We start from the raw sequence: 15339 nt of genomic DNA, 5'->3' as shown, positions 1-15339 counted from the left end.
GTCAAACATGCAGTTACGCGTAGAAATATCCCTTTTTTCTCAGGATCTTTTACTACAAAAAAAATCTTTCAAATAAATTTAAAATCCTACCTTCATTTGTATTTTCTTGAACACTCATTTTACGTCATTTTAATTCTAAAATTAACAATATTCCTTTATTTCATTAGAAAATATAAGTACCTAGTTAAAAGTCTATAAAATGTATAAAAATATAAAAACAGCGATAAAATCTAAAAAACTTCGTTGTAAAATTTATAAAAATAATATTTTTACTTAAATATCACATAATTCATAGAATTTTTCGATTTCATAAATACTGATGATTTCAAATAAAAATCTTGATAGGTATAAAATAAAAAATCCATAATTTTAATAAATTACAAATGAGCAATAATTGTAGAATGGTAGGTAATACTTAAACTTAGTGAGATTCATAATTCCATATAGGTAAAAAATACATTTATGACAAATAAAATGAGTTACGCATGAGTAATTTTTCAATGTTAAAATATATCAATAAAAGTCTGCTACATAATTAATATTAAAATGACTCATATAAAACTAGTTTTATACGCAATTTTTTAACTTATACTAAATGATATATGAAAAATAAAGTACAAATGTGTAATATAAATGTAAGTTAGAATCTTGTAGTCATATAAAAGTTGCCATGAGAATTATTTAAACTATTTAAGTATAGAAGTGTGCTGGAGAGGGGTGCAAGAGGGGGTGACAACACCATCCTAACAAAAGAGGAGAATCTCCCTTTCCCTTATTATTGTCCTTATATCCCCATGCCAAATACTGCATCAGGTGCCTGTTTGAGTAAGATTGTTAATTTATGTTTATTTTTAATTCAAATCTATTTATTTCTCTCAGTCAATGATTAATCCATTAAAACGTGACTCCCAATCACAGTTGAAGCAGTAGTTCTTCAGAAGTAGGACTCATAATGGCAGATGCCCCCATGAGATCTGAGAAAACTTCATCGTCTTCCAGGTTGGCGTCCAGTCCACTTCCACATCCAGCACTTTGCCTAAATGAACAAGAATAGTTTTCATGAAAACTGATGCCTTTTTCAAATGAAAAAATGATTATTAAAACTTTTTGTAAATACATAGGTACAAACCTTAAAGAAATTATAGTGCCCTCTAAAATCACCTTAAAATCGTTCTTCTATTCCTTTTAAAACTAAAGTTATAGTTTAATGCTATCTTTTTGAATTGGTGGAAGAAGTGCAAACTAAATGCCTTTTTTCAAAAAGGCATAATAAGTCCACGAAATGAAATTGATCCAAGTAGGCTTTTATTTTACATGTCAAATACTCTTTGACATACTAGTTCCTGCGACCCTAGCCCCTAGGGTCTACAGTGGGAAAGGAAATAGCCCAAATCCACTCTATAATGTATATGAAAATTTTCTGAAAAGCATAACCCTATCTGATCAGTCATTAAGGAGATCTTTATGAATAAAGCTTTGAGCTGAGAAAATTATTTTGTTTTCCTTACCTTTGCAGAGAAGCCCTTCTTTCCTCAGCCAAGCTTCTTCTTAGGTCATTAGCAAGACTGCTGCCAGCCCGTCCGCGAATTTTCTTTCCACTGGCACTTTGTACAGACATACTGCTGGCAACACTAGACCTAGGATAGGTTAGATAAATATTTAAGAATATTGCCAATTCGTCTTAATATAATCTTCTTTTTTTATCTACTACGCCTTATGATTAATTTAGCTTAGTGTGGAAAATAAAATAGTTTTTTTTTCTTTGCGTGCAATGTCCCTTCATACTTCTTTTAATTTTTAGTCAACACTTTACCTTTCATTGGTAGTAAAGCTGAGAGTTCTTCCATAATCTGAGTCTTCTCCATCCTCTGAACCAATCTCGTTGTCGTTATTGTCATTCTAACGAAAATAACATTAAAAGAACTGTACCTATCTAATTAAAATTACAAATTGTAGGTTGCGTTTTTAATGATTATAAGAATAAAATTTTCAAATGTAAAACATAGTGTGGTTATTTTGAAACTTTATACTTTATATATTGAATAGGTAGATAGCTTATCTTAAAGGTAATAATGTTACAATAATGGAAAATATTATAAATTGGTCTAACCAAATAAGTCGAGATGGAAATATATCACCTTCAAAAAAACATTTATAAACTTAAAAAAATATACTACTTAACATATTGTTTTTATGTAACAAAAGAGAATAGATAACTTTAATGTCATAAACAAAGTATTGATTAAAATAGTTCACCAGACAACTCTGAGTCTAAACACACTAAGGATATTTATTAGTTGCACGCACACCAAATAGAAGCTACCTATCTTTATTTTAGATGTAAAATATGTCAACTTCTATACCATTTCAATGTCATATTCACAGACTTTGTACCCTTGCAACAAACTAGCTGTGCAACGTGCAAATAAAAATAAAGTATCAAGTATTACTTTACCGGAGTTATTTCTCCTGGGTGGGGAACCATGTGGAACGCCTCAGTGTTTGGAACTACTCGTCTGATCCTCCATCCAGACAATGGTAAATCCTAATATATTATAAAAATGTTTTAAAGGTTTCGTGGAATCTAAACCAGAAACTAAATATATGCCCCTACGTGGACGACCCTTAACCTTGCGGTGGGGTCTCTAAACTAATATTATACATGAAACAATCCTTACCTAACCTAACTAAAAACTAATTGGGGAGGTATGTGCAATTTTATTTTTATTATCTATTTGTCTGAGTTTGAAAGGTTTCCTACCCTCTAAATTACAAAATCTAAACAAGATATCTTCAAAGCTTTATATTGGTAATAAGACTAAGAGGCATTTTCCCCTCAAAGTGCCTTGTTGCGCATAGAACCCCAAACCTGACCACCATTTTTTAAATAAAGTGAAATCAAGAGTGAGGTTTTTTTAAATTTTTTATTGCTTTAGTACAGGTAAGGTGCTCAGTACCAGGGCGACCACCGCCTTTTTGATATTAATATTGAAAATAACGTACTACAAAAAAATTACAATGAACACAATAACGTACATTTTTTGAAAAAATAACGTACAATAATGTACCATAAAACACATACATCTATAATACAAAGTAGCTTGATGTCTGTCTGTCCATCCGTCCGTCTAAAGCTTAAGATCTTGGTAACCACTGAACCGATCGGATTCTACTCTTAAGGCAATATACCTACTGGTCCTGTGGTGGTTTTAGGCTATTTTCTTGGGGGGTGAGAAACCCCCAACCCCCCAAAAAACCAAATTGAAAGTTTATGTTAATTACATTAAATCTTTAAATGGCGCGCGAAGCACGCCGGAAATTTTTCACCCACCTGAAATCTGTTTTGGGTGTTAACTACCCCCCCCTTAATTACCTCCCCTAAAAATATTTACCCCAATTTAATCATGTAAATGTACCAACTAACAATGAGGTTTATATTCATTTGTTTAAGTACGATTAAATATTCCAGCATCTTCACCACTAGCCTCTAGGGGCATCGCCAAAAGAGGTAATGTAAATTTTTTTTTTAAAGGGAGTTTCCCCACCTCACTTACTTAAAAGAAAAAGAATTTTTTTTGGAGGGGGGGATTCTTTGCCTAAAACCACAACAGGACCAGTAGGTATATTACCTGAAGAGTAGAACCCAATTGGTTCAGCGGTTACCGAGATCTTAAGCTTAAGAAAGACGGATAGATAAACAAACATTAGGGTGGGTTCATATCCGAATTAGACAAAGCGGGGATATGCAACAGATAAAATTAACCTTAAAAACATTTCTGACCGATAAAGAATTTAAAAAAATTAAGTTTTAGAACACGACCACTTAAAAATATAATTCATTACTTATTAGTATGCAAAGACGACATTCAAAAAATTTTTTGAATCAGAACTATGGCTTCATGGTGCTCCCTGGAAAGGCCTTGAGGAGCTGAATCAGGAACTTTTGTCCATTTCAAAATATCTTGTTCCTAGCCTTAGAAATCACTAAAAAAACTAATTTTGTTAAGGTTTATTGAGAATTGTCCAATTTGTAGAGGTTTTTTAGATTTTCTCAGGCTAGGAACGAGATTTTTTAAAACGGACAAAAGTTCCTGACTCAGCTCAAGGCATTTCCAGGGAGCACCGTGAAGCCATAGTTCTGATTCAATAAATTTTTGACTCCCATTTACAAATAGCTATACAATTGAATGTCTGGTCGTCAGCGGTTTTAAGACTTAGGATAAATTTTAAATCATCCAGAGATGTATTATATCTATATAAATTGAGTGCAGATCCCCGCTTTGGCCTCAGAAAAAAAATGTCCAAAATCAACCCACCCTAACAAACATCGTTCTACTTTGTATTATAGAAAGTAGTATCTCATTCCTATAAGTACAAGAAAACATAAATATCAACTAAAAATTATCTTGCTAACTGATGAACAAATATCATACTCTTTTAAAGTTTAACTTCGCCTTCTGATAAGGTTTGTAATTGGTTTAGAGGATTTTTTTTATATTTACTGAAATGCTTGATTGAGTTGAGTTTTTATATTTTATGGAAGCTTCACTATGACGTCATAAATCCCAGGATAAATTGGTAAAATGGCGCGCGAAGCGCGGAGAAATTTTTTTGTAGTTTTTATGAAATACATATATATTAATGATTACTAATACTAATCATACATTACAGAAAAACGTACAATAACGTATGCTGAAATGTTCATATTGTACACAAAAATCAATAACGAACAAAAACGTACCAAAAAACCTAAAAGTGGTGTTCAATATGAACATATTGAACATAACGTACATAGTGGTCACCCTGCAGTACGCACTTTGAGGTAAAGCACCGACTAACAAAAGCAGTTACTCACTCTCAAAGCCCCATCTCCTTCTCCCTTGATGAGCCTGTTGGCAGCTACGACTGCTTGTTCCCAGAGCTCAACCATATCAACCTCGCCACACACATAATTCTCAGTCCATTGCATAAATAATCTAAATATTTTAAATTAGCTTTATTTATGACGGATAATTATTTTTAGCACTTTTTCAAAAAATCTGGGGTAAATTGAAATACAAATGCTTTCATGATAGTTTTCATTATTTTATCATCTACCTATGTATAGAAAAAACTGATTTATATAATATCTCAATAAATATTATCAAACCATATTTCTGTTTTTAGGGATCTTTCCTTAAACTAGTCTGTTAAAATTGGTGTCCTACTTCAAAGAAATTTCAAAATGCGTAAACACTATTGAAATATCTATAGGTATTAACTGTAAGCGGGCGATCTAAACATTCCCACACTTATCTACACTAAACTTGCGTTGAATTTATGACGGATAAAAAAAGATTTTACCTAAAATTAAATTTCTTTTCATATTGAAAGAAGCTTCTCCATTGACGAGTTGTACCAGAACAAACAAGTTTCACTACAAAAACAAAGTTTTTGTTAATTAGGTTAACTAAATTGTTAGACCTTGACGAACAAATAACGCTGAAAATTTCTTATCATATGCCCAATGGCTAAGTTTTCTCGTAACAATAAAGCACTTTAATAGAAATTTGCAAAGCTTTTTATGCCTATGTTCTCCTTAGGTATCTAAATAAGTTATGTAAATAAAGCTTACCCAGTTTTCCATCCATGGTGAGAAGGTTGACAGCATCTGCGAGAAGGAACTGGTTGGCCCAGTGGGCCACTGCCGCAAGTGAGTTACGGTAAGCAAAGTCCTAAACAAAATACCTATTGATTAAACTGTAAAATATTTTAATGGAAAATCCGGATTTAATGAGGAACAGTTTAAGGTATCTAGAAAGTCCGTATTCTAGTCAAAAAATTTAAATGAATAGTGAGAAAAAGGAGACGTTGAATAAACAAGTGCAGTTTGCTGTCTGCTTAGATTACCTCAAGACAATTCACACTCATATGAATAAACTGTTAATGTCATTCGCCTGACATTGTAGCAATACTAACCTGGTCATCAGATTCCTTGGTGCAGCAGTCAGGAAAAGGTTCATCATACCATTGAATCTCTCGGTCTGCCAGAAATATTGATAATCCACAACCACGAGTCTACAAAAAATAAAAGGATTTTATTTTTTTTCCATTGTTAGGTAGGCATTTCTTTGATACTTTGTTGTGTTAAAAAAAACAAAGCTTGTATAGGCATTTAGGTATAGGTATATGATACAACCTAGATTTTATTTTAATATTAAATGGAAAATTCAGTACCTATCAGATGTAATACACACATTTATTCCTAAACGAAGTTTACACAACATTATTTTACCACAGCCTACGTATGGCAGAACTCTCACTTTAATTTACCTTAATGAATATAACAGTTAGGGGTAAAGAGAATTAAAAACAAGATTATTTAGCATTTTCGAAAAAATATATTCAATTGCGAAATGTTAACCTATGGCTTGCATATCTTTGGACTATCCCTCCATAAAATTTGTATGTATTAACTGTAATAATAAGTAAAAAATCAATAGGTACCTTGTTTTCAGTGCAAATACACAAAACTTCATGATCTTGTGTAACATGTTCATCGTAAAGAAGTTTCGCCATTTCTTCTTTTTTGTCTTCCTCTATAAATCAACGTTAACATTAGATCTGTTGGTTATGTTATAGTCAAATTTGGTATTTTCAACTTCTAGATAGAAAGATTTACAGCTGTAAAAGAAGATTCATAAGAACATAAACAGATTTTAATCAATCTTACGTGTAAAAGTGGCGGGGAAGGGGCTCAATATTATACTACAGGCCTTTGAATTTGATTCTGTTTCATCCCGATCCCTGTAAATTCCACATCAATAATTTGTTACCTTTCATTTTGTTTTTCTTAACTCTTGATTGTAAAGTAAAACTTCCTTTGTCAATATCATGCCTCTTTGTTCTGAAGTACACCTAAAAAAATACCTATAGGCTTTGCTAAGAAAATATAATAAAAGGTTTGTACCTACTCAATGTGTACCTAGTTACTCTCACAGCAATCAATCGATGAGAAATAATTTTAAACATAAACATTACGTTCACTTTGACTTGTTCAGAATAAAATATGGAATTATTAAATTACACCTTTTGAATATATTGGAATTCACTACATATAAAAGTGAATCTAATACGTGTGATGATCACTAGTCAAAATCCAGGAAATCCCCAACCTCCTTGAAACATAATTGGTCCCAAGCAGGCCATTAATATAGCTAGCTTGATAACTAAGAAATTAAACACTTCTTCACGTGTTTCATTTCAGATATTAATAAAGTTTCCACCAATAATAAATAGATTTTAGAGAGCAAAATTCTAATGTGATCCATTCCAACCCAAGAAAAAATGAAGAAATGGATATGAAGAATATTAATCTTGTACCCAAGATCTCTCATTTGTTGGATTTAAAAGGGGTAGTTTCACGAAATGCATTTGAACTTAATTTAGTGAACCGCATATTTTTATGGCATTTATATGGCATATATTTGAAAGAATTTCAATTTTCTACCACGTACTTTTGAAAATATCAAGACTTGAAAATCGTCTTTTTGTGATATATGCAATTTAAAAAGACGATTTTCAAGACTTGATATTTTAAAAACTACGTGGTAGAAAATTGAAATCCTTTCAAATATATGCCATATAAATGTAGTTTAACCAATTAACAAGGAAAAAATATGCGGTTCACTAAATCAAGTTCAAATGCCTTTCGTGAAACTACCCCTTTGGATACTTTTTATACCCGGTGATTAAATTGCAATTAGAAAGGCTAACTTTGGTGATTTAGTTGTTTAACTACGGATGTTGACAACAAAAAATAACCCTTTGTAAAGCCTAAATAGATTATAATTTTGTTTATATATATATATATTGGGCATGATGAAACCCCCTTTATACAGTTTCTTGCTATATCATATACATCACAATCAAACATCACCTTACCTGAATTCTATCGTAGATGAGGAAAAAAATGACACAAGCGAAACTTGACACTCCAGTTCCTATCAAGATCTTTAACCACCTCTCCATTTCTGATCTGAAAATATAAACAATATATATATATCTATAATTTATGTAAGTTACATCCTAAAAGATTATATCTAGAGTAGAAAGTTTTTTAATGTCTGAAGCTAAATATCTGGAAAAAGCAGGTCGAATGAGTTGAATTTTCAGGGAAGCTTTATAAACGTCTTAGTTTGGCTTTAGGCTATTTTCCTTACCTCCCCCGCCCTCTCTCCTAGGACCTAGCTAGGCTGAAGTAACTTAAGATTTAATATTTGTAGTACAATTTGTAGACAATTATATTTGTCACACACTAAAAATAATGTCAAATACTGACATTTTACTGGGAGGTAAAACGTGAGAAAATAAAATTTAATAGTATTATCTTTTTAAAAACCAACCCTCCTTTAATTTCTAAAGAGAGATATCTGAATTAACTACCTTTCTCTTCCTTACGTTTAGCTATTTTTTACACCTAACAGTATAATTTCTTAGATATATACAAAAATAAATATTAAAACTTCCTTATGATATAAATAAAATCACTTAAATACCACTGTAAACTTAGAAAGTTTAAATAATAACAAAGAATACGACAAAAAATATTTCCAAGGATGAAATCTGCACTGAAGCGCAATAAACAGAAAATGCCGCTGTTCATTGTTTACATGACTAATATAATGGCCCTTTATGATAAGGATCGAATTGCGATGTTGCAATACTTTTCTTCATTTTGTATTACGTAATAATTGTAGCCTTTATATTCTAAAAACATTAACTAACATAATATTTTTTAATTTACTTCTAAGCCATTTGATTTTCATCAAATGATCATGATTTTTTCTTGTACTTTTTCAATTTTACAAAATATTTTACTATTACACCTCTTTGTGAGAGGGGCTGCATGTCGTGTAAAAAAACAAGGATGTCAACATCCATATAAAGCGAAGTACCAAAAAATCTTGGATTTATAACAGAAATTAATAAAATGTTCAGTGGGGATAAAAAAAAAGAATCAAAGAAGCGATATCCATATGTATTTTATATCCATTCAAAGAAGAACCGAAACCTCCTTAAAATCTTGTTATATCTTTTGCTGAATGACCGACATACCGACAGACAAAGTAATTTGAAAACTAGATGGTCTTTCAAATGGGGTATTTTCAGATAAAAATACAGTAATATATCTATCTTAAATAGCAGCAAAGAAAATAGAAAATATAAGATAAATGAAAAATAAAGCTAATTGTCCTTTTATCTATTGTAGCTTTAACCTGGGAGAAAGGAAAAGATAATTGACATAAATTGCCACTATTACTTTTACTAGCAGCTGCGCCCCTAGCATCAAGGAGCTTTGTTTTTGAATTGTTTAAGGGACTAGAAAATAGCTAAAATCCATCCAAAGACAAAAATCAGAAAATAAAATATCCTAAAACCATCATGGGACCTAAGAGAAGCTTACCGAAAATACAAAACCCAATCATAAGTAGTTATTGTGATCCTAAACTTTAGACAAAAAAACTAACTACTTACTTTTAACACAAGCCGCAAAATAAAAATTTTAAAAATGTACGCATTTTTTGCAAACCCTTTACTTTAATCTTTCATGATTTACTTACAAGTCAAGTTTAAAGTCAGTCGGGACATTTTAACACGTAACTCCTGAACTATAAGTAGCTCAGGAATTGTTTTTATATTTCCAAAAACTACAGTTCAAAGCGGTTCTAAAGGTATGCTTTGCTTACCTTTTTCTACCATAAACAAAAGCCGCGCAATTTGAATTTTAAAAATCTACGAAATTTTTACACACCCTTTAATTGAAGACTTGGAATTATTTCAGGCCTTTTTTCTGCCCCCTTCTTACTTAGCCCTTTGAATACATAGCCCTAAGATGCTGGAGGCGTAACTGCAATTTACCAACCTGATACATTTATGAACAATGAACATTAACCACCCTGATGAACCAACAATTTCTGAGATCTTAAACTTCAGACAAAAATCTTACTAATTTATATTATAGGACAAGCGGCTCTGTACTCATAGGGGCAGAAAGAGGCCAGAAAATAGCTTAAACCCGTCCTTAGACTTAAATATAAAACTAAAAAAGACTAAAACCATCATGGGACCTGTGTAAAGTTTACTTAAAATGAAGAGCCTATTAATCAGTCCAGTAGTAATGAGATCTTAATCTTCAGACAAATAACCCTTAATAATTTATATTTTAGGTTATTAAGGAGTAACGGTGAAGTGATAGAGAACAAAATATTTCGTCCTTTTTAGTTATCAAGAGGAAGAATTTAATTTGTCTGCATTGTGCCAACCCTCTAACATTAATTAACACATCATCCATTAGATCAATCACCAACCGTGTAAATACTTAAGAGGTATTTCATCTGAAGATTAGTAGCGAAGCTACTATCTAATTAATTTGTTGCTCTATTTGAGAATCGCCCCACACTGAAAAATCTCTCCATTAGAACATGGTCATCAACTTACTGAAATATCTCCCCCATAATAGTCCAAATGCACTACACAAGTTTTAAAATGTATATGTGTTACCTATGCAAAAAAAAAGTATAACTATATCTTTAGATATTAGCTAACCATGACAAAAATATTAGGATTATCATGATTTTTACAAAATTGCCCTAAATTGGGGGCGATTTTCAAGAAGAGCCAATTGTCTTTGTTTGTCTTTCTATAATTCTTCTTTTTATTTTGGTATCTTTATCTTTCTTTTTTCCGTTCAATTTCTTTTCCGCATTTCTCTCCTTCTCACTCTTTTTAGTAGCAAAGCTACTCTATAATTTGAAATGTCCGTCTGTCCATCTGTCCGTATGTTCGTCTTAGTTTCGGGGAAACGTGATTTTCTCGGCTCCTATAAAAGATAAAAGGCTTAAATTTTTTGACAACATTCCCATTATCAAGGAGCACAATTAACTATAAAACATCAGTGGCGGTAGGACCGCTTTTTAGCAGGTTTTAGGCTATTTTTGTATTTTTCACATTTTTCTCCATACCTTTGGTGTTTATGGTCCGATTTCCAAAGTTTTTCAGTTATAGATATCAAAATTAAATTTCCTGCCGTTTCATGAAAATATCAATGGCGGTCAGACTACCTTTTTGCGGGTTTTTTGGCTATTTTTCACATTTTTCCTCATATCTTTGGTATTTATGGTCCGATTTTTAAAATTTTTGTAGTTAAAAATATCAAAATTAAATTTCCCGTTGTCTTGAGCATCCAGTATGTAATTTACTTTGACCGTCAGTATGTTAGTCATAGTACTGAAATATAAATATTAAGAAATTAAAAACAAATGTTGAAAAGGTGTTTTTTTCTTAATATACATGCATTTGACAACTAACATCTTAATTCTTATACATATTTTTGTGCTTCGCTACTCATGGATGTTGTCATCCTTGTTTTAAAAGCAATGCTTTTCTATAATTAGGGTAGGTCGGTCCGTCCGTCCGTCCGTAACGGATAGCTTTTTTTCGTTAATTTAGAGTTGTCCTATCGATTTTAAATTTTGCATGGTGATTCCTTTAGTAGTTAGGTACGATTTTAAAAGCGTAGCAACTCTATAATCATTACCAAAAATTTCCGTACGTCCATTTTAACCATGTTGATTTTTTTACTTTTTTAACAACAAATTTTTATGTGATCTAATCATCCGATTGATCTGATTTTCGGTATATTGATTCCTGGGACAACAAAGTATAATGTTAAACAATTTTGCTTCGACTCTTATACATTTATATTCTGATTATTCAGTTCTGGCACTATTTAAGTGTTCATGCCCGTTTGTCCTACCGTTTTAGTGCTTCGCTTTTATAAATGTTGTCACCCTTGTTTTCTCTTTCTTTCTTTTATTTTTCTCCGTCTTACTTTTTCTTTCTTTCTCTCTGTCTCTTGCTTGGATGTCTATCTGTCTGTCTGTTTGTACCGAAGGATCTCACTTACCGCTGAACCGATCGGGTTCTCCTTAACAGGGTAGCTTCTCATAGGTCCCAGGAAGATTCATAACTATTTTGGAGGAGGGTGCCACCAACCTCCCAAAAGAAATCACAAAAAAATCGAAATTTTTTCAAATATTCTCGCTTTTGCGTAGAGACTTGAACGAAACGAAGACAAATTATTTATCTAATTAGATATTTAAAAAAAAACATACAAAGTGTCATTTGAAGCCTCTAGGGGCGTAGCCGCTATTTTCATAGATAGCACTTATCTTATTTTATTGTAGAAAGGTTTGATACAAGTATGGACGAATATGTATAATAGCAGCGAAGCTGTATGAAATAATAGTTAAACACAAAACTTAAGGCCCAGTTGAATTCGATAACTCAGTATTTTATTATATAGTTATAAAGAAAAAGTTTACAAAAATTTTAAGGTTGGGGGGGGAGTCGACACCTTTCCCTCAATTTTCAATTTTTTTCAGGGGGGGGGGGCGAGGGCAGGTGTATTTCTTTTTATATGAGGAATTTTTCTTGGGAGGGTGGTGGTACCCTCCCCCAAAACATTTATAAAACTTCCCAAGACCTATGTGAAGCTACCCTGTTAAGGAGAACCATATCGGTTCATCGGTTAGCGAGATCCTGTGGTACAAACAAACAGATCATGCAGACAGATAGAGAGACAGACGAACAGACATGAGGACAGACTAAGTAAATATGGCTGTGTAAGTGTAAATACTGAACAAAACATGATATTTGTACTTCATGTAATTCAAAATTTTACCGCTAGATGAGATCATTTATTTTTATTTTGCCTATATGATTGTTGTTTAGTAACTTTTTTTATTTATATTATATGTTTCTTACGTAAATTTTGATATTTTTTATTTATTGTTTATTTTTCATGAAAAGAATATTATTAATATTTTAAGAAAAAAGTATAGCAATTTTAATTAACAGTAAATTCGCATTTTGCGTTTAATAATCAGCTGTTTTATCTCATTTTGGAATTTTAAATTATTTAGAGTTGTGATGGCAACATCCTACAACAATTAATCTATACCAAATTCTTAAAACTAGTGCTGCGAAACTGGCAAAAATACTTTGCTACTTTATATCATACAGCGTTGCGGAGCCGTTTGAATTTGATGCGGCTCCGAGGTGCCGTCTGTGATGATGGCGGCTCCAGATTTGGCTCCGACCTAAAATCAAGAAAAACTCAACATATTTTTCCCCCACGTCTATTTTAGACTTTTGAAAGTTTTAAAAGTTCAATTTTTGATAAAAATGGACTTGAAAAACTTAAAAGGGGCATTTACACATGACAAAACAGAGTTACCAAATTATGATTTATAAAAATCTCTTTATTCATCTAGTCCGGAGCCGTGAAAATGAAAATTACGGCTCCAGCAAAATATGGCGGCTCCGCAACACTGCTTTATATTATAGGATATGTATGGTGTTAATTTTACTTCCAATAAAAAGTATTACGATATTCAAAAAAATCAAATAAATTTTCACTGGCTAAAAAGTTGAATGGCATTCAAAATGGTACTTTGCAAAGATAAATTCACGAAACCTAGGCCGTCAATCAGTATTTGAAAACCACGCAACCTTGTAGTTCTATCAATTCAATATTAAAGAAAATATCAGTTATTTAACTAATAGTATTATAGACAGCCAGTGGCGTGCGAACCGAAGGGGGCGTTTGGGGCAATCGCCCCCCCCTAGCGACCAAAACGCCCCCCCCTGCCCCCCCCTAGCGACCGCCCCCCCTGCCCCCCCCTAAATGTTGAAAAATGCCCCGTTTTGCCCCCCCCTGGTAAACAAAAATGCCCCTTTTTGCCCCCTACCCTACAAAAAGCAAAACTCTCCCAATTTCCAAAAAAAGATCAAGAAATACTCAACAAAAAAATTTTTTGGCGCTTCGCGCCAAACAGACAGTTACTATTCATTTAACCTTAATAGGAAGTACCTTTTTTTTGTATAATATAAATTTTTTACCAAAGATATTTTGTACATCCCCAATGATGATACACAAAATTACCCCTTATATAGATTACAATTAGTGGATGAAACGTATGGAAACTCAACTTAATTAACCAACCAATCAATATTCCATTTAAGTCCCAAAAGATGTTGACGAATAAGAAAATGTTTATATGAAATATTGGGGACTATAGTGTAATAAATAGCCCAAAACACCTTCCCTCCTCCCTGCATATTTGAAGAAAAAAATTTGCGCTTTTCGCCCTTCCAATTGGTTTCTGCTTTTTATCACATTGTATAAAAACATTTGTAAAAATCAAATATTTAATCAAAAAGTTATTTAAATAAAAATGAAACAGCGTTGATATTTATCTAAGCCTTTTTTTCAACATTGTATGTCTGTCTAAATTAATAACTATATATGATGTCATATGATGTTCAGGATAAGTTTATAATTTTGTTGTGTACATACCCTTACAAAAAGACATGTTTTTTTATGGCAATTTTCATTAAAGAGCCTTAAAACTAACTACACTCTATATTCCTAACTTGTTAAAATACGTCACTCTTGTTGTAGTTAATTGATTTTAGTTCAAAGAGGAAATAAATATTTTTCGGTGCGCTTTGCACACTGCCCTAATAAATCCTTGAAAACACCACTTCATGAAAAATTTACATATTGTTAAATTGCCATTTGAAGAGGGTAGGATATGTTGATATAACTTTTTATCTTCTCTATAATAACTATGGCTGTCAGTTTGTAATGCTAATGGGGAAATGTTTTTTTCTTAACTGCAATTAAAGATAGAAGGCTAAAACTTAATGTTAACACTCCCAACATTATGGAATATAATTAAATATTAGAAATTTCTGGAGGTCGGACTGCTTTTTAGGACGTTTTTGGCAATTTTGTATCTTTCACAATTCCCCCATTGTTTGGTCCAATTCACAAAATTTTTGTAGCTAAGGGTATCAAAATCAAATTTCGGGTATAGTCCCTTTCGTGACATTGCCTCTTAATTTCTTCATATTTTCACAGTAGCTTTTCCCCTATTTATAGCCCCTGTGGGGCCAATTGCCTAACCCTGCGGGAAAATCACCTAACCTAACTTAACCTATAATAAACTATTAAAAGCTACTATGAAAATACGACGAAATGCCCCTTAAGAGGCGTTGCCACAAAAGAGACTATACCCCAAAGTTTTCCATATTTCTAAGAGATTTTCATATCTGTAGATGAAAGGACAAGTATTTTTTTTATTTTTTACAAAGTTCTTTATATCTTTGGATTTTATAGCACAATAAATTTTTTTGTGGATTATAATATCAAAAAAATAAAATCTCTCATTGTTCCGAGCATCTAGTATGTAATTTACTTTGACTGTCATCACACAACATACAAGAAAAAGG

At 32.1% G+C, this 15339-nt stretch overlaps 1 protein-coding gene across 1 annotated transcript; it reads right to left on the bottom strand.

Moving 5' to 3' along the window:
- Positions 1–133: 133 nt before the first annotated feature.
- On the bottom strand, positions 134–8032 carry LOC145322084 (uncharacterized). The gene is made up of 11 exons (XM_080163854.1): positions 7924–8032; positions 6816–6897; positions 6487–6578; positions 5959–6057; positions 5615–5714; positions 5344–5416; positions 4856–4976; positions 2456–2545; positions 1814–1899; positions 1509–1637; positions 134–1036 (listed from the first exon to the last, which is right to left on the bottom strand). The coding sequence occupies exons 1-11, from the start codon at positions 8008–8010 to the stop codon at positions 913–915; spliced, it is 1083 nt and encodes a 360-aa protein (XP_080019980.1). The 5' UTR covers positions 8011–8032; the 3' UTR covers positions 134–912.
- Positions 8033–15339: the final 7307 nt, after the last annotated feature.

The sequence above is a fragment of the Acartia tonsa genome, chromosome 6, assembly GCF_053477335.1.
Source record: "Acartia tonsa isolate MP-2025a chromosome 6, ASM5347733v1, whole genome shotgun sequence".
Classification (NCBI taxonomy): domain Eukaryota; kingdom Metazoa; phylum Arthropoda; class Copepoda; order Calanoida; family Acartiidae; genus Acartia; species Acartia tonsa.
Note: the sequence above shows the minus strand (reverse complement) of the source record. Positions and strands in the feature narration are given on the sequence as shown.

Bases quoted from the DNA above. Each gene is read 5' to 3' on its own strand.
- LOC145322084 (XM_080163854.1), bottom strand. From the start codon at position 8,010: ATGGAGAGGTGGTTAAAGATCTTGATAGGAACTGGAGTGTCAAGTTTC. The intron at 6,898-7,923 runs GTAAGGTGATGT...GTATTTTTTTAG, and splicing joins TCATCTACGATAGAATTCAG to GTGTACTTCAGAACAAAGAG. The intron at 6,579-6,815 runs GTAACAAATTAT...GTTGATTTATAG, and splicing joins TAAGAAAAACAAAATGAAAG to AGGAAGACAAAAAAGAAGAA.